The following is a 19,422-nucleotide window of genomic DNA, read 5'->3' as shown; positions in this document are numbered from 1 at the left end:
ACCTAACTCCATCCCTCTCGCTCATGGTCACGTCTATATTTTCCTTAAGGAAAAAGAAAAATGTAGTCAGCCCATCCTCATATTCCCATCATCAAATCCCCCACCTACCTGCATCCATTCATTCTCTCTGCCTTCCTTCATCCGTTCCCATGCCCTCTCACCTTCTGTGACCATCTCCCCTTGCATCATCCATCTCTCCCTTTCATTTAATCTCTCTACCTGATCATTTAATTAATCAGTTAACTAACAACAAAAATTCACTGGGCACAGTGGCACACCTATAGTCCCAGCTTCTTGGAAGGCTGAGGTGGGAGGATTGTTTGAAGTCAGGAGTTCAAGGCCAACCTGGGCAACACGAGATTTATCTCAAAAAAAAAAAAAAAAAAAAAAAGGCCAAACAAAAATTCCTCAGTATATACATATACTCCAGCATATATATTTTTACATATAGGATTTTATATCTATCTATCTATATCTATATATATAGATATAATTCCCCAGTATATATCTTTTTAAAAGACCCTTCTGTGATCCTATTTCTCTATTCCCCTACAAAGCAAAACTGCTTCAAAGGAACGTCCAATGTCATTACCACCTCACATGTGTTCATCGACCCACTCCAATCGTCCCCACCCCTCCGGAGGTGAGGCTCATAAAGGTCGCCAAGGAATTCCGCATTTTTAGAGTACCTGACCTCGACACAACTGAAGCACTTTCTCCACTTTCTGGGAAATCTCACTGCCTAATTTTCTTCCTCGCCAGCTATTCCTTCCCAGGGTTCCTGACTAGCTTCTTTTCTGGTGCTCTACTTGTTGCTCATTTCTCTGACCCTTCATTTCTGTTACCTCAGCTTGGATGATTTTGCCCAGATCCAACCATCTATATCTGACAGCTCCCAAATTTCTCTCTCTGTAACGATGACTTCCACCAACTCCAAACTACTAAACTGCCCAATTGATACTTCTATGTGGATAGGCCACAGAATTCTTAGTATTCTCCCTTAAACTCTGCCCTACTCAAGTGTTGCCCATCACAGAAAATGTCATTTCCATGAACCTGGTTTTAGAAGAGAATTTTTTTTTTAAAGTAAGACCGTAATATTCATATTTGACTCTTCCTACTCTTACTCCATATCTAATCCATCAACATATTACCTCTGTCTTTAAAATATATCTCACACCCACATACTTCTCTCCAACTCCAAACTCCAACCCCAGTCTAAGCTCCCACCACTGCCGCCATGGATCACGGCCAGCCCCTAACCAGTTACTCTGCTTCCACTCTTGCTGGATCACGATCAGCCCCCTAACCACTTACTCAGCTTCCACTCTTAGCTGTCTATAACCCATTTTCCACACACAACGCAATCAGACTTTGTCATTCCCCGGCTTAAACCGATGAGTCTGGCCACCTCCCAGTGGCCAATCGAAAGGCACTAAAATCTCCATGGAACAAATGTGAAATGTGGCACCAGTTAACTTAGGTTTCCACAAACATCATTTTATGTATTTAGAAAAATGTTAATGGGGCCTCTCTAACATTCAATGAATACTGCAATCTCATGTGGCAGCTTAAAAGAAAAAAAAAAAAAACGTAGCAGACAAAAAAGGAGACTACAGTAACTGAAAAAGATCTTGTCTGTTATGTTAAAAAAAAACTCTTATCAGTATAATGGCCTTTGACAGACTTGGAGATAACATTAACAATGAGTGCAGGCTTTGGGATAAAAGAAGGAACAGGCCAGGTGTGGTGGCTCATGCCTGTAATCCAAGGCCAAGGGAGGCCGAGGTGGGTGGATCATCTGAGGTCAGGAGCTCGAGACCAGCCTGGCCAACATGGTGAAACCCCATCTCTACTAAAAATAGAAAAATTAGCCAGACATGGTGGTGTGTGCCTGTAATCCCAGCTACCCGGGAAGCTGAGGCAGGAGAACTGCTGGAACCCAAGAGGCAGAGGCTGCAGTGAGCTGACATCACGCCACTGCACTCCAGCCTGGGTGACAGAGTGAGTCTCCCATCTCCAAAAAAAAAAAAAAAAAAAAAGCAGGGACAAAAGAAAAGGAGAAAGATTACGTTATGAGAATGGGAAGAGGTAGTGACAAATATTAGTAGACGCTAAACTCTGGAAAAAGAGAGGTAAAGCCAATTTGGAGGCTATGTTTGAAGCAGGTTTGGAAATGCCATGTAACAATGCAAATGCTCTCTTTTGTCTGCACTCCAAAATCTTCAGTTAATTCTATGTTGCCCACCAATGCTACTGCTACTAGGCAGGTGGAATTTTGTTTCTATGAACCTCAAAGAGAACAGCTGATGTTACAAAGAAAGACGGCATACAACTTTTATTAATATAAAACTAGTTTCTCTCGATTCTCACTCAATAAATATTGAGCAAAGCTTTTCAAACATAAATTAGTTTGAAGAGGCACCAAAGCACCACCTGTCTGAATGCTCATATAGATCTCAGACCAATCTTGTACAAGAATATAATGTATCTATTTCTCCTGCTAACTCTGCCCTGGTTTAAAATTATTCCTCCATCTTTTCCACACTTCCCTCAACTATGTTTTTATACAGCATGAAGTTTTTCCTTTTTTTTTTTAAGAGACAAGGTCTTGCTCTGACACCCAGGCTAGAGTACAGTGGTGCGATCATAGCTCACTGCAGCCTTGAACTCCTGAGCTCAAGCAATCCTCCTGCCTCAGCCTCCTGAGTACCTAGGACTGCAGGCATGTGCCACCATGTCCAGCTAATTTTTAAATTTTTTGTAGAGACAGGCTCTTGCTATGTTGTGCAGGTTGGTCTCAAACTCCTGACCTCTCAAAGCACTGGAATTACAAGTGTAAGCCACTGTGTCCAGCCAGTTTTATAAGGCATTTCGAAACTTTCATGAAATAAAGTTGGTAATACAAATAACGTCATACATGATGACGGCTAGCCAGTCCACAAAAGCCTATTTAATGTAGCCTTCTGTTATAAAATTATTTTCCAGTTCTAATTTGAGATCATCTGAATAAATCCCCCTCTCATCAAAACTAACAATGTAGTATCAAGGAGTGCTCCTCTTCTTTGTCCATCTGCTGAGGGAGGAGAAGAAGGAAGGACGTTCAATTGTCAGCCCAGAGCAGAGTATTCTGCAGGGCAGTCAGAGGGGTGTAGAGCAGAGATCAGAAAATAAATCTGTGGGGCTACCTACAGCCTCCTGCTAGCATGAAACCTGAGCAAAGCTATGACTTCTACACGCTCCTGGTCACATCCCAGTTCCCTGGGTCCTAACAACTGGTCCAGTTTCCCTCTCCACTAGGAAAACCAACTTTTTTTGCAGATCTGAGTATTCCTCTTTATCACAATATATAGAAAAGTCATCTCAGATCTCCTCTCCTTTATTTCTATCCCTAAAGCAAGCACTCAGCTCTTTGGAAATTTCTAAGGGTGTTTCTTTCACTCTTAAAAACCAAGAGTACAAAGTATCCCCTCCTTTACTTCCCTACAACCTTCGCTTCCTCCCTGAAATCATATGAAAAAAAAACAAATCCCATATAGATGCTAAAGACAAAGTCCTCACAAAAAGTACTACGTCAAATTCATCTTGAGGATTTCCTCCCAAGGAAAAGCAGGCTAAGGCTACGCTATTTCGGTTTAGTAGTACAGACCAGGATTTGGAAGGAGAGCAAACTGGGAGTGCATTTACAACTTACCAAATCTGTTAGTCCAGCTAAAGCAAAAACTCCTAGTGCAATATTAAAATCTTCTTCAATAATCAAATAGCCCAGAACTGGGGCCAAGCCAATTCTCGTCATTGACAACATATTTGGGATTGTCCACGGGTTTTCATACTGAAACACAAAGACAACAAAATTTAAATAAAATACTATGAATTCATACTTTGAATAACTATATACATACATTAGAAAAATATACTTCATCAACTTCAGTCAGAAGCTACATAAACTTTAAATTTAGTACATTAAATTGAATTTTAAAATCCATTCTGTTCTTTTTACAGTTATCTCCCTAAAATCTTCTTTCAAGAATAAAGAAGATGGCGGGCATGATGGCTCACGCCTACAATCCCTGCACTTCAGGAGGCTGAGGCGGAAGGATCCCTTAAGCCCAGGAATTAGACACTAGCCTGGGAAACAGGGAGAGAATCCCATCTCAATTTTTTTTAATTAAAAAAAGAAAAAAGAAAAGAAATACAAAAGATGAAGATGTATCATGTACCCGAACACAGAGTAAGGTGTCTTACATATTATAGGTTTCCTTTTCTCTTTTTTTTTTTTTTTTTTTTTTTGAGACGGAGTCTAGCTCTGTTGCCCAGGCTGGAGTGCAGTGGCACAATCTCGGCTCACTGCAACCTCCACCTCTGGGGTTCAAGTGATTCTTCCGCCTCAGCCTCCCAAGTAGCTGGGATTACAGGCGCCCGCCACCACGCCCAGCTAATTTTTGTATTTTTAGTAGAGACGGGGTTTCACTGTGTTGGCCAGGCTGGTCTCAAACTCCTGACCTCGTGATCCACCCGCCTCGGACTCCCAACGTGCTGGGGTTACAGGCGTGAGCCACCGCGCCCGGCCTATTACAGGTTTTCTTAAGAGAGGGAAGACAGAACACATGTATTATCTGCCATATAAGCTAAGCCTTTAACATATAACTTCATTGTAAGAACTCAGAACTTTCAACACTCTGCTTTTAAAGGTGAAACTTCAGGAAGATCTTGTAAATAGACAAATAGTGTCTACTTACAAGTAAAAGTGTCAGGAAAAAAGGCCAAATTATCAACTCCAGGCATTCAGCTTGAAATATTTACTGCAAAGAATCTCCCTCACTCCCTTACACATATCTAAAGAATGCTAAATGCTATATAGATTGTATGGAGGTTTGAACGAAGAGAACAAAAACAGATTTAATTCTATAACCTCATCACTAAGTCAGAGAACTGCTAGGAGAAAATGGAGATAGGAATAGGGATTGTGATATTTGGAAATCAAGAAATTGTGTAAATTTGTTCAAAACAGTCATGGAAATGTTAAGATCCTCAACTAAAAACCAAGGGCTTTCACAGTTCCCATCTGGGGGCTTTGCAATTCCTAGACACCTCATTTGGAGCCAAGCTGTTTGAAGTTGGCACTAACAAAAGAGCTCTTTGGCAGCTGTCTGAAGAATATCCCCTTCTTGCCAAACAGAATCTGACTCATGAGAGGGTATTTCAGCTTTGAAAAGCCTTGGCCCAGCGGAGCTAAGACACCTTGCACAACAGGGTACAGAAATAACAACAAGAAAACGCCTTTCCCTGAAGCCTAGATTTTTTTTCTCCGCTGTGTCAAGACTGCCAATTCTACCCCATGGCACTTTCTCTTCTCTAGAACCCCTTTTAACCTCCTTCTTAATCAGTACTAGCCAACTTGCCTGAATCTTAATTTTGGTTGTAAAAAAGGTGGCAAAGTGCATCTCTGAGGATTCTTTCAAAATGCTATGAACTATCCTGTAAAAAAAAAAAAGTATTCTCTAAAGACACTATGTCTGTGTTTACAAAAGAAACCCAGAAAGAAAGCACCTCAGCTTGGAGGGATAATTAAACAGTTATTGCTGGGGTCAGGTGGCAGAATACCGTCATTGAAAGGTACAGAAAAACTTCAAATTATCCGAAGAGCAATCACAAAACAAGAAGCAATACAAACCTCTACTCTGAGATCTTTTACTGAAAGTAATCCACATTATACAATGAAAACATTCTTGGAATACATCCCAAATTCAAGTTCAAATATCAGTGTTTCAGAGTCCAAAGAAAAAGATAAGTCTGTTGACCATACTATGGTAGAGAATAAGTCAAATACTGATCAAAGGTTACAGCAACTCAAACGGAAGAGTGGAAGGGGAGAAGGCTGCACACGATTGCGAAAAAGCAGTAAGCAAAAGATCAGAAAAAAGGGCCCCAAATTAACTTCAGAAATTATCCAAAGGGCAAAATTAAAGACAAAGTTGTAAACAGAAACATCATTTCATTTGGCGAATTAACAAACAGAACTGAATGTTGCTGGAACAGTGAAGGGAGTTCTTTTTAGCTCCACATAGAATATTTCGGTTAAGGTGTCTCATTAATTTGTAATCATTAAATCCGTAAAAGTTTCAAAGTTAACATTACGAGAGCTAATCTCAGATTACTCAACCAGATAACCTGTGGCATACTCGACCAACTACTGCCGTTCTGGGAAGGACTTCAGTCAGGATATGGCAACTTCAAAGTATCCAGCATTCAAACCCCAACATGCTTTAGCTATTAGTGGAGTTGAGACCCCTGCCAGGATCTGGCCACCTCAACCCATGCTGTACAACTGATGAAAGCAGTACAGGGGCCACTGAAGACATAACAATTGAAGATGTAATAATTGCATGAGTCTTGCTAACATGACATCAAAAGCTCTCCCACACTCATGCTCGGGTGTCTTCTGTCTGGGCAGCATATCAACAGGTAAGTGGACAAATACTTCCCTCCGTTACCTCAAGAATAGTTTAAATCTTTTTCTATAATTAAAGGTTAAAAGATCTTTTAATTACGACCTAAATTATTTAATTAGCCTTCATCCTATAATGTGTAAGGTTACCAAAGGTCAAACGATGGTGAACGGAACTTGCACAAGCAAACAGAAGGGCCTGTATACCTTTCTAAATATTCCCAAAGACTTGCCCTGAACACTGGGATTCACTTCAAAAGAATTAAAAATAGGCTTTTAGTAAGACAAGCGAAGGCTACCTTTACCAATGCAATATGCAGAGGCGGCCCTTCCAGCAACGGGTGCAGATAGAAGGGGGATGAGAGGATTTCTAACTTGACCACAGAGACCGTAGGTGGGCCCCGCTGGTGACCCTGAAATTCATCCCGACCGAATGACCTGCCAGTAACTTCTTTTCAGAGAAGAATCTAAAAGTTAGGAAACGGAAGCGTCCGAGCTGCACCACCCAGAGCCTGTTACTCGAGTGCAGGGGCGGCGACCCCAGCCCAGGGCCGGCCCGCCGCCGCCTCATCGGTACGTACCAGGCTGGGGGTGCTCGCCGGGCCCCACTGGCCGCCCGGGGCTTCGGCAGCGGTGCCCGCTCCGGCCGCTGGCCTGGGGGCCGCCTTCCCCACGCCCGAGCAGTGGTTCCGCTGGCCGATCCCGGGCAGCCGCAAGCCAAGCGCGGCCGGACGCAGCCTCCAACGTTCGGCCAGGCAGCCCAAGCAGCAGGGCACGGGCGGCAGCAGGGCCCAGCAGGCGCGCCCCTTACTCGGCCGCGTCCCCGGAGCCCAAGCGGCGCCGCGCAGGGCCCCCCACGAGCCGCGCGCCACGCGCAAGGCTAGCATGGCCCTGCGGCCGCGCCGCGGGGACTCGGGCGGCGAGAGCTCAGCAGCCTGGGACACCGGCGAGCCGCTTCTCCATGGAGACCCAGCAACCACTCAGACACCGGGCAACCGCTGCCTCCATACTACTTTTCACACCCCAGCACGCTCCACTTATACAGGTGGCAGGAAGCCGCCAAGGGCGGACGCCTTCGCGACGCTTTTACGACACCGTCGCCGTCGGGCTTCCCGGCGCCCCTGGCACAGCGGAGGCGCGCGCGTGAGGCTCCGTGGGTTTTGGGAAGCAGCGGGTACGCGGCGCTCTCCTCTCGGCCCGCAGCCGGGAACCAAGGCCCGTGGCGGGGTGGGGGGGGGGGGGGGGAAAGGGAGAAACGAACAAGATAGGATGACTGCGCAGCCGACGTAGCCGCGAGGGGGCAGGAGTCACCTCAGGCCCTGGCCTGAAACCCTCTGAGGCGGGTGGCCGGCAGAAGGGCCGCCTCCAAGGTGCGTGCGGCGCCCTACGGTTCTTGTGGGTGGTTTACAGTATCTAGTACAGAAGAAATGATTAATAAATATTGGCTCTGTAATTTTCTCCTTTTTGAGCATTGAATAAAGATGCATATGCTAAAAATATAAGCATTAGTAAATGTTAGTAACAGCAATGGCTGATTGTTTTGCTGAAAACAGTAATACTATATTATCCAGAATCAATGTTTACCTATGAGAATTGTTTTTAAATAGTTTTTAAATTATTTTAAATTTTTACATTGCTAGTACAAAAGTTTCAATTATACTATATAACCAGGCTATAGTGCATCATCCCGTTTAATCCTCCCAACGACTGCAAGATGAGGGTTCCATTATTACCTTTAAAGAAAAGGAAACTTAGGTGTAGAGAGGTTAAGAAACTTGCCTATAATATCCGAGACAGTTATGAATCAGTTCACCATTAATTAGCTGATTAATATATTCAGATTAGTATACTAAACATATTGATACCTCAATATTTGCAATGTTACAGAATTTTTTCTTGTTGAATTCAGTGTTGAACTGAATTTGAATGATTATTGCCGCCTCTCCACTGTCGCCCCACTAACCCCATCTATGATGGCTGAATTACCTTACAGTTGAGTTTAAAGTCTTAATTCGGGTAGTTAGGAAAGGGAAAGGCCAACTGACAGTGAGCAACATTGTAGATGAAGCAGCGGGTATTTATCCAAAAAAAAATTTTATCCAAAAAAAATCTATTTCTTACATTGAAATCCTGACATTGAGAGAAAAATTGAAACTTCTGTAACAGCAATGTAAAAATTTTTTAAAATTTAAAAACTATTTAAAAACAATTCTCATAGGTAAACACTGATTCCGGATAACCCTGGCAAGAGGGAGTGGGCAGGATTCCAGTCTCTCCCTTCCTTTCATGAGATTGCCTTTATTCACTCTCCGCTTCCTAAGACACTCATTGTGTCTTGGGACTTCTTTCTATTCCGTACTTCATCTGCCTCTAATCCTTGGCACTGAGGACACAAACTTGCTTTTGTGTTTTTTCCATTTGTTGCTCTGATAGGTTTTATTCCTATTACTTAGGGTATTTGTCCAACCTTTTTTAAATTTTTTCTAAATTAATTCTAGTTACTGTGTTGATTTCTTCAACTTCCATACTACTATTTATGGTAATCTAGTTTTATCCAGGCTTTGTGCCCTCAAGAATAACACCATTACCTGAGCTCTTCACTTATTTGCCTTATTGTTTGGAGCTAGCACTCATAGTTTTCTGTTTTACATATCATTTTAGTTGTACACATTTTTTGTATATTTCAAAATATGGAATTAAATTATACTGTTATCAATGTTTAAAATAGAACATCCCCAAAATTATCTGTGTAGCAAATTTTATGTTCTTCCTATTTTTCACTTCAATATAAGATTAGAGGAAAAAATTCCAAGATACAATAGAGTCCACCAATTAAAATATAATAAACTGTTTTGTATTAAGAAAGCCAGCTCTACTACAGACTGCTGATGGCTAATTGTCTTTAAAAAGTAGGAAAATAAAGTGGCTGGCATTTTGGTCTGAAGGACAATGACTGCTCAATACTTATGACTAAAGAGTAACATGCTTTTAACAAACTGTTTCCCTAACATTTTAAGACGGGAGAACATCCAGCTATCAGTCTTTGATCTCATTTTCTAGAACTTGACAGAAGTCAATAAATGAACAGGTTAATCTGGGATAAAGGATGGAGAAAATGCAGAAACCCAGTGAAGTAGAGTTTAGAGCAGGGCAGGGGGCAGAGGAAACCAAAATATTCTACAGTTAGTAACTGGTTTATAATGTTCATTTCCTGTTTTATGAATTCTGTAATAATTTCTATCCAAGCAGATTAAACACACAGGCACCTCATATGTCTGAAGGAACTGGGAATATCTGTCATTGAACTTTTTTCCCAAAATGGGGAAAAAATTAGAATAGTAAGTCTGTAATAAAAATAGAAATAAAGATCCAGCTCCCTCTCCCCCTCCCCCTCCCCCCTTTCTTCAGTCTCCCTCTCCTTCTTTTCTTTTTTCGGTCTCCCTCTGTTGCCGAAGCTGGACTGTACTGCCGTAATCTCGGCTCGCTGCAACCTCCCTGCCTTGGGCTCCTGTGACTCTCCTGCCTTGGCCTGCCGAGTGCCTGGGATTGCAGGCGCGCGCCGCCACGCCTGAATGGTTTTTGTATTTTTGGTGGAGACAGGGTTTCGCCGTGTTGACCGGGCTGGTCTCCAGCTCCTGGCCTCGAGTGATCTGCCTGCCTCGGCCTCCCGAGGTGCTGGGATTGCAGACGGAGTCTCGCTTACTCAATGCTCAGTGGTGCTCAGGCTGGAGTGCAGTGGCGTGATCTCGGCTCGCTGCAACCTCCACCTACCAGCCTCCTGCCTTGGCCTCTTAAAGTGCTAAGATTACAGCCTCTGCCCTGCCGCCACCCCGTCTAGGAAGTGAGGAGCGTCTCTGCCTGGCCGCCCATCGTCTGGGATGTGAGGAGCCCCTCTGCCCGGCCGCCCCATCTGGGAAGTGGGGAGCGCCTCTGCCCGGCCGCCCCATCTGGGAAGTGAGGAGCGCCTCTGCCCGGCCGCCCATCGTCTGGGAGGTGAGGAGTGCCTCTGCCCGGCCGCCCCGTCTGGGAAGTGAGGAGCGCCTCTGCCCGGCTGCCCCGTCTGGGAGATGAGGAGCACCTCTGCCCGGCTGCCCCGTCTGGGAGGTGAGGAGCACCTCTGCCTGGCCGCCACCCCGTCTGGCAGGAAGTGAGGAGCACCTCTGCCCGGCCGCCACCCCATATGGGAAGTGAGGAGCACCTCTGCCCGGCCGCCCCGTCTGGGAAGTGAGGAGCACCTCTGCCCGGCTGCCACCCCGTCTGGGAGGAAGTGAGGAGCACCTCTGCCCAGCTGCCCCGTCTGGGAGATGAGGAGCACCTCTGCCCAGCCGCCCCGTCTGGGAGGTGAGGAGCGCCTCTGCCCGGTCACCCTGTCTGGGAAGTGAGGAGTGCCTCTGCCTGGCTGCCACCCCGTCTGGGAGGAAGTGAGGAGCGCTTCTGCCTCGCTGCCCCATCTGGGAAGTGAGGAGCGCCTCTGCCCAGCCGCCACACCGTCTGGGAAGTGAGGAGCGCCTCTGCCTGGCCACCCCGTCTGGGAGGTGAGGAGCGCCTCTGCCCGGCCGCCCAGTCTGGGAAGTGAGGAGCGCCTCTGCCCGGCCGCCCCGTCTGGGAGGTGAGGAGCGCCTCTGCCCGGCTGCCACCCCGTCTGGGAGGAAGTGAGGAGCGCCTCTGCCTGGCCGCCCCGTCTGGGAGGTGAGGAGCGTCTGTGCCCGGCGGCCCAGTCTGGGAAGTGAGGAGCGCCTCTGCCCGGCTGCCCTGTCTGGGAGGTGAGGAGCGCCTCTGCCTGGCCGCCCTGTCTGGGAGGAAGTGAGGAGCGCCTCTGCCTGGCCGCCCTGTCTGGGAGGTGTACCCAACAGCTCTGAAGAGACAGCGACCATCGGGAGCGGGCCATGAGGACGATGGCGGTTTTGTTGAAAAGAACGGGGGGAAGTGTGGGGAAAGGAAGGAGAGATCAGATTGTTGCTGTGTCTGTGTAGAAAGAGGTGGGCATAGGAGACTCCATTTTGTTCTGACTAGGAGAAATTCTGCCTTGGGATGCTGTTGATCTATGGCCTTTCCCCCAGCCCCCTGCTCTCTGAAACATGTGCAGTGTCAACTCAGGGTTAAATGGATTAAGGGCGGTGCAAGATGTGCTTTGTTAAACAGATGCTTGAAGGCAGCATGCTCTTTTAAGAGTCATCACCACTCCCTAATCTCAAGTACCCAGGGGCACAAACACTGCAGAAGGCCGCAGGGACCTCTGCCTAGGAAAACCAGAGACCTTTGTACATGTGTTTATCTGCTGACCTTCTCTCCACTATTATCCTATGACCCTCCCATATCCCCCTCTCCGAGAAACACCCAAGAATGATCAATAAATACTTCATAAAAAAAATAAAAAAATAAAAAAATAGAAATAAAAATCTATATATAAATTCTAAGTTTCATGAAGTTCATTTCAAATTTTTCTCTCTCCACCCTTGTATCAGAATTATTTTCATAAGTAACCAAAACGTACTGGTCAGGTGTCTTATCCCAACTTCTGTAGTCAGTCATGTAAGTGCTTACCCCAAGAGAACGTGAAAAGAGAAAGGATTGTTCAATCTTGAATAATTGGCCTGTTATTAACTGTTTAGTTCATCCTTTCATTGATCCTTTGCTGAGTTGTGAACATAAAAATTCTGCCCCTAGAGGGTAGTATTGTCTTGCCACTTTTAGTGTTTTCCTTGGTAAGTTGCAAAGTGCTTTGTATGACTGTGCTGTATATTGGAACAAATTACCTCTTTGCTACAACTTCTTGGAACCTGTTTTTAGGCTTTCTGTTTTTGTTTTTTTGCTTTGTTTTGTTTTTTTGAGAGAAGCCTCACCCTGTTCTCGCCCAGGCTGGAGTGCAATGGCGCTATCTCAGCTCATTGCAACTTCCACCTCCCAGGTTCAAGCTATTCTCCTGCCTTAGCCTCCCAAGCAGCTGGGATTACAGGCGCATGCCACCACGCCCGGCTAACTACTATGTTTTTAGTAGAGACAGGATTTCACCATGTTGGTCAGGCTGGTCTCGAACTCCCAACCTCAAGTAATCTGCCCACCTCGGCCTCCCAAAGTGCTGGGATTACAGGTGTGAGCCACCATGCCTGGGCTGATTTTAGGCTTTTGAAAATTCTGCAACCCAATCATTCTTTCTCACTTATCACTTCTATTTGAAGTTTAAGCTTTTTGAGAAGAAAATTTTATTCCAAATCTATTATGAATATTTTCTGCCTAGAGATAAATGAACAAAGTCTAGAAAGATGTGTACTGCATTCTTATATCAGATATGCAGTGTAGTGTAGTGTTACTTGTGTTATTTAGTCTAGGACACAATAAACTTGGGCTTTTTGTTTCCTAAAACCAAAAGAAGATAATGTAAAGAAGGTAGTTTTGCAAATGAGTCTTATATAAATATTGATTGGAAGTTAAATCAAGTTAAAACAGCTGGATATGGTGGCTGATACCTGTAATCCCAGCACTTTGGGAGGCCGAGGTGGGTGGACTGCTTGAACTCAGGAGTTCGAAACCAGCCTGCGCACTGTGAGGACCCCCCCCCCCCCACCGCCCCCCGCGCACCGTACCCCCCGCTCCCCCCGCCCTCCTGCCCGCCAGCCATCTCTACCAAAAATACAAAAATAAACCTGGGCATGATGGTGGGTGCCTGTGGTACCAGCTACTCAGGAGGCTGAGGTGGGAGGATCGCTTGAGGCCAGGGAGGCAGAAGTTGCAGTGAGCCGAGATTGTGCCCCTGCACTCCATCCAGCCTGGGTGACCCACCGAGACCTTGTCTCAAAAAAAATTCTCTAGGAATCAATGAGAGTTAAATCTTACAGGAGTAAGCTATAATTACCAGGCACTAAACCGAAAGATGTGTTTTGAATAACCAGTAATCCAAATAAGGCATAAGTTTCAATCATTGTAATAAACACACCGTCCCACAGCTTAAATAGGAAAAAACTAAATGATGGGATTTCAGATTTGAAACACATGTAAGCAAAAGAGTGCATTCCTGGTAGGGCCAAGCACTTTGGGCATAGCTCCTCAGGACTTCCAGAGATTAACTCCACCTAAACTCTATAATTTAGATTACTGTTTAAATTATCAAGAGATCTAAATTCTCTTTTTCATTTTTGTTATTTTATTTTTTATGTAAGAGATGGGGTCTTACTATGTTGCCCAGGCTAGAGTGCCGTGGCTCTTCACGGGGCGATCCCACTACTGACCGGGACGGGAATTTTGACCTGCTCCATTTCTGGCCTGGGCAGGTTCACCCCTCCTTAGGAAACCTGGTGGTCCACCACTCCCAGGAGATCCACATGTTGATGCCAAACTTAGTATGATGACACCCAGTCAGCATAGCACACTATAATAGCCCAGAATTCCTGGCTTCAAGCAATCCTCCTGCCTCAGCCTCCTGTGTAGCTGGGACTACAGGCATGTGCCACTGCACCTGGCTAAACTAATTTTTATGTCAACTTCTAGTGCCAACCTTTCCACATTTCTTCCTGAAAATGTAGTGATGTCACTAGAATATGTGAACAATTAAGTCATTACTAAGTTTTTATATGGTTGTTTTGGAACCTTTAAAAGAAATAACATTCTCGTAAGGCAGGCATTATCTACAAATAAGAAAGTAAAAAGGGTTGGTTTTAATATTTTTTCCTCTCTGCTCATATTTTAAAGGTGATAAAGGGATTGTTAACATCATTTAGTGTACAACTAGCTTTATTTTCCATTCCATTCCTCCTTCCTGTAAAGATTTAAGAATCTTGTTTTCCTTTTATTACAGGGGTCCCCAACCCCGGGGCTGTGGACCAGTACCAATCCATGGCCTGTTAGGAACCAGGCCACACAGCAGGAGGCGAGCGGCAGGCAAGCGAGCAACACCACCTGAGCTCTGCTTCCTGCCAGGTCAGCAGCGCATTAGATTCTCATAGGAGTGTGAACCCTATTGTGAACTGCACATGGGAGGAATCTAGGTTGTGCGTTCCTTATGAGAATCTAACTAATGATGACTTGAGGTGGAAGTTTCATCCCAAAACATTCCCCCATCTAGGTCCGTGGAAAACTGTCTTCCTTGAAACCAGTCCCTGTTGCCAAAAAGGTTGGGGATTGCTGGTTCAGAAAGCCTTGTTTTAACATTACATCCAACTATCCTTTCTATTCAGATCATGTGACAGAATTTCCAAAAATGGTAAACCACCTGTTTCCCTCTGGTCCTGGGGAAAAAAAATTAAACCAGTACTGTGGTCTCTTTAAATGGTTTATTTCTGAGAAGAAACTTCAAATGTGAGCATGAGATAATTTTTTTCCCCTCCAAATCCTAGGCATTTTAGTTCATTTAAAATGGGTTTATGTAATACCTGCAAATGGAACACAAACATACCGTTTTTTTTCTTTCTTAGCCACATGAAGAATTTTGTTTTTGAACATGGTAAAATATTCTTCAGCTATTAATTTCCTGTACATACTTCATAGTCTTTACTGTTTATATTTTGGGTATTTTTTTTTTTTTTAGAGACACTGCACTCCACATAGACTCGCTCTGTACCTAGTCTGCAATGCAGTGGTGTGATCATAGCTCAGTGCAGCCTCAAACTCCTGGGCTCAAGCAATCCTATGCCTCAGCCTCCTGAGTAACTGGAACCACAGGCACATGCCACCATGCCCAGGTAATTTTTTTTTTAAGAGATAGGGTCTCCCTATATATTCCTTGGGCTGGTTGGTCTCCAACTCCTGACCTTTAACAGTTCTCTTGCCTCGGCCTCCCAAAGTACTGAGATTACAGATGTGAGCCACCATGCCCAGCTCTGTTTACATTTTTAAAAACCATGTTGCCACACGAGCAAGCATTTTTTATTCAGTTAAATCAGATTGTTTAATAACCTTAACTGTGAGGCCGGGCACAGTGGCTCACACCTGTAATCCTAGCACTTTGGGAGGCCGAGGTGGGCGGACCACCTGAGGTCAGGAGTTCAAGACCAGCCTGATCAATATGGTGAAACCTCGTCTCTACTAAAAATACAAAAATTAGCCGGGCATGGTGGCACGCACCTGTATTCTCAGCTACTCAGGCTGAGACAGGAGAATTGCTTGAACCCAGGCAGCGGAAGTTGCAGTGAGTCGAGATCTCACCATTGCACTCCAGCGTGGATGACAGAGCAAAACTCCATCTCAAAAATAAAAAAACAAAAACCTTAACTGTGGCATACATACTGAGATGTAAAAAAAAGATTCTAGAGCCACCCACTCTTCAGCCAGTCCTTGGCTGAAGGCCTCCTTCCCTCATCTGCAAAGCCAGCAATGCTGCATCTGTGCCTTCTTCTGTAGTCACATCTTCCTCTGGCTCTCTTCTGCCACCCTCTTCCACTTTAAAGGTTCTTTCTAATTATATTGGACCCATGCAGATAATCCAAGATAATCTCCCTATTTTAAGGTCACCTGATTAGCAATCTTAATTTCCCCTTGCTATGTAACCTAACACATTCACAGGTTCTGGGCATTAGGATGTGATGTCTTGCAGGGTGGGTACTATTCTGCCTAGCAAACATGTGAATGCAGTGTTCTGAGGTGCCTCTCAGGACTTAGAAGAGTCATTTTAATACTAAAGATAATATACATTCTCTAAGGAAGAGGCGTTTGCAGACTATCCAGTGTTTTCAATATATCTAAATGTTTCAACCTGAGGAAGCTGATTACTCTCTCTCCATATATATATATATAGAGAGAGAGAGAAAGAGTATATATACTCCATAGAGTATATATACACTACATATATATAGTCTACTCTCTAGAGTATATAGACTATATATAGTGTATATATACAGTATATATACTCTATACATATCTATATAGTATATAGTGTATATATATACTGTAGAGTATATAGTAAATATATAGAGTATATAGTATATACTATAAATATATAAAGTATATATAGAGTATATAGTATATATAATATGTATACTCTATATAGAATGTATACTCTATATAGTGTATACTCTATATATATACACTCTATAGAGTGTGTATATACTGTATATGGAGTGTATATATATATACTCTATAGTGTGTGTGTGTGTATATATATATATTCTCTCTATATATATATGACATGTTGAAATTACTATACATTTCTAGAAGCAAAGACTAAGAGTCTGTAGTCCCAAGGAATTATTCAGTGACTTTGCAAGTCTATGTACTAAGAATAATTCTGATTTAAATGTCAGAATCTGGCTCAGTTTTTGTTTTAACCTTTTTTAAAATTTTTATCAGTGTTATGTATACACATGGTAAGTAACTCCATGGTATAGAAAAACTGATGATGGAAATAGGTGCACTCTGCCTTTCCATTCCCAAGCCCACGCTCTAGAGCAAGCGTGGTATAGCTTTTGTTTTCAGTTCTTCTGAGGGTTAAATAAAACGAGTATGTAGTTTTGTGAATTAGTATTGCCTTATAATTTTAAGTATAGTACATGACCTGGGTGGAGTGCTTTAGATACAGATGTATGAGTGATTAGTTGCAGGAAACACAAACCACTGTAGCTAGCCACATTTAAAAGGACTGTAAAACCAGGAACTGGATGCTTGCAATATTGTCACAAGGGCTAGGAGTGGGTTCCATACTGGGTCTCCAGAATTAACTCCCAGAAAAACACTGCAGGTCTGTCTGGCTTGCCAGAGGTGCTGCTACCCCACAATAATGAGAAAGGTGAAGAATCATGGTTGCATCCACTACGCCACTTGCCTCAACAACTGACTGCAAGAATTCTGCTACAGGGAAATTAAATGTCTCCTCAACCACACATGCCACCAGAACACAAGCAAGAGGAAGATGGCTCTCTCCTCAGTTCTGCCTTCCAAATCTCACACATGGGTGTCTGATCAGTGGAACCCAATTCACATCTGGAAATCTACCTGCAAAGGGAGTCTGGGAAATGTGATTATTTTCTCACCTTCCAGCCCCTGCATTATAGGAAGGCACACTAGGAGAACAGAATGGACACTGAATACCAAATCACCGTATCATTTTATCTACATTTATCCACCTCTTTGGCTAGTCAATATCCATACCATTGTTTATGAATTCAATGCATTCATAAACAATATATGAATATTGTTTAAGTCTTCTGTATAACAACAGCAACTATAACATGCTAATGTAAGTACGATATTTCCCTTCTTTATCAAAGGAGAGCTATAGAGAGATCCATCAATCACAGGGTGGTGTTTATTCCTCTTCTGGTTCAGTTATACCCTCACCTTGATATCTCTATCCTAAAAATGAAATGATCAAGTTAATTACCACCAATACAATTTACTTAACACAATATTGGAAAAGAGAGGAGGCTGGGCATGGTGGCTCACACCTGTAGTCTCAGCTACTCAGGAAGCCCTGGAGTTTGAGACCAGCTTGGGCAACAAAGGAAGACCTCATCTCTACCAAAAATCAAAATTAGCTGAGCATGGTGTTGCATTCCTGTAGTTCCAGCTACTCAGGAGGCTGAGGTAGGAGGATTTTTTGAGCCCAGGAGATCAAGGCTTGATCATGTCACTGCACTCCAGCCTGGGTGACAGAACAAGACCCCCATCTCTTAAAATTTCATCTCGCAGCCAGGTGTAGTGGTGCATGCCTGTAGTCTCAGCTATTCAGGAGGCTGAAGTGGAAGGACTGCTTGAGCTGAGTAGTTTAAGTCCATCCTGGACAACATGGCAAGACCACCATCTCTTAAAAAATAAACTTTTGGCCGGGCACAATGGCTCATGCCTGTAATCCCGGCACTTTTTGGGAGGCCAAGGCAGGCAGTTCACCTGAGTTTGGGAGTTAGAAACCAGCCTGACAAACATGGAGAAACCCCATCTCTACTAAAAATACAAAATTAGCCATGGTGGCACATGCCTATAATCCCAGCTACTTGGGAGGCTGAGGCAGGAGAAATGCCTGAACCCAGGAGGCGGAGGTTGCGGTGAACCAAGATCGTGCCACTGTACTCCAGCCTGAGCAAAAACAGCAAAACTCTGTCTCAAAAAAAAAGAAAAAAAGAAAATGAAACTTTCATGATGTAATGTTTTCTTGCTTTGCATGTTTCTGTTCTGACATTTGTACTCAGGATTTGTTTTAATCAGCAGTGGTGACACAGAAACAATTGCCTATGGAAGATTACTTTCATCTCCCAAGAGGGCATGCCACGCCACACCAGGCCACAAGAGGAAACACCAAAGTCAGTCAGGAAGTAAAGAAGCAAGTGAAAAGCCTAGGCCAGAGCTTTGTTGCTACAGTGGTTGAAAGGTGTGGGGACACCCACTATTGGGCAGGAAGTGAAATACTATATGTTGGGGTTTGTGGTTGGAGGGACTATAATGTGATGTTTGCACACCCATAAAAGCTGGATTGTAAGGGAAAGCTAAACAACTTTTGTTGTTAGTTTGGCCCTGTGATTAATGGATGCTAAATACATAATCTAAGGAAACATGGAACAATTTCTTCTGAAAATGTAGGTTTATGTCTTTTTAAAAATAAATTTATATAATAGCCTTAACCTTTGAGACTTATTTTCCTCTTTGAACAATAAATTAGTATATTTTCTGTCTACCACTTTATTTTGGTTGATATTATTTATGTGTTGACTTTTGTGAAATGTTTTAAATTCTATTAATAGATTTTTTTTAAGCTTTAAATATCTCTTATTTATTTAGTTTGGAGAAAGAGTCTCACTCTGTTGCCCAGGTTTGAATGCAGTGGTACGATCTTGGCTCACTGCAACCTCTGCCTCCCGGGTTCAAGTGATTCTCCTGCCTCAGCCTCCTTAGTAGCTGGGACTACAGGCACGCACCACCATGCCTGAGTTACTTGCTTTAAATATCTTTTAACCCCTAGCTTTTAAAGACTTCACTATATTTATACTACTATCTACTTTCTCCTTTTTTTTTTTTTTTTTTCTTTAAGAGACAAGGTCTTGCTCTCTTGCCCA

The 19,422-nt window shown here is 43.7% G+C and overlaps 1 protein-coding gene and 1 long non-coding RNA gene across 22 annotated transcripts in view; one reads left to right on the top strand and one right to left on the bottom strand.

Annotated features, from left to right (window-relative positions):
• The window catches only part of CRLS1 (cardiolipin synthase 1), a 33,346-nt gene extending 25,906 nt beyond the window's left edge, over positions 1 to 7,440 (bottom strand). For 10 of the 20 annotated variants that reach the window (XR_008496056.2, XR_010125166.1, XR_010125172.1 and 7 more), the window contains exons 1-2: positions 7,030 to 7,440; positions 3,695 to 3,832 (exon numbers count right to left, since the gene is read on the bottom strand). Coding sequence is in view for 11 of the 20 variants with exons in the window: in XM_054466713.2 (XP_054322688.1) it covers positions 3,695 to 3,832; positions 7,030 to 7,335 (444 nt within the window). In the remaining 9 variants the exon portion in view is untranslated. Of the gene's footprint in view, positions 1 to 397; positions 3,077 to 3,694; positions 3,833 to 6,171; positions 6,340 to 6,747; positions 6,916 to 7,029 lie in introns of those variants that run through there. The other 10 variants (XR_008496058.2, XM_054466714.2, XR_010125170.1 and 7 more) reach the window with 9 other exon arrangements.
• Positions 7,441 to 7,585: 145 nt separating this feature from the next.
• On the top strand, positions 7,586 to 11,859 carry LOC134738907 (uncharacterized). 2 transcript variants are annotated; one of them, XR_010125174.1, is made up of 2 exons: positions 7,586 to 7,818; positions 10,287 to 11,859. It is a non-coding gene; the product is annotated as an uncharacterized LOC134738907 (long non-coding RNA). The 2 variants fall into 2 exon arrangements; XR_010125173.1 differs by having other exon boundaries at positions 7,594 to 7,818; positions 9,857 to 11,859.
• The last annotated feature ends 7,563 nt before the right edge of the window (positions 11,860 to 19,422 follow it).

Source organism: Pongo pygmaeus, chromosome 21 (assembly GCF_028885625.2).
Source record: "Pongo pygmaeus isolate AG05252 chromosome 21, NHGRI_mPonPyg2-v2.0_pri, whole genome shotgun sequence".
Lineage (NCBI taxonomy): Eukaryota > Metazoa > Chordata > Mammalia > Primates > Hominidae > Pongo > Pongo pygmaeus.
The sequence above is the reverse complement of the archived record's forward strand: the minus strand, read 5'-3'. Positions and strand labels throughout refer to the sequence as shown.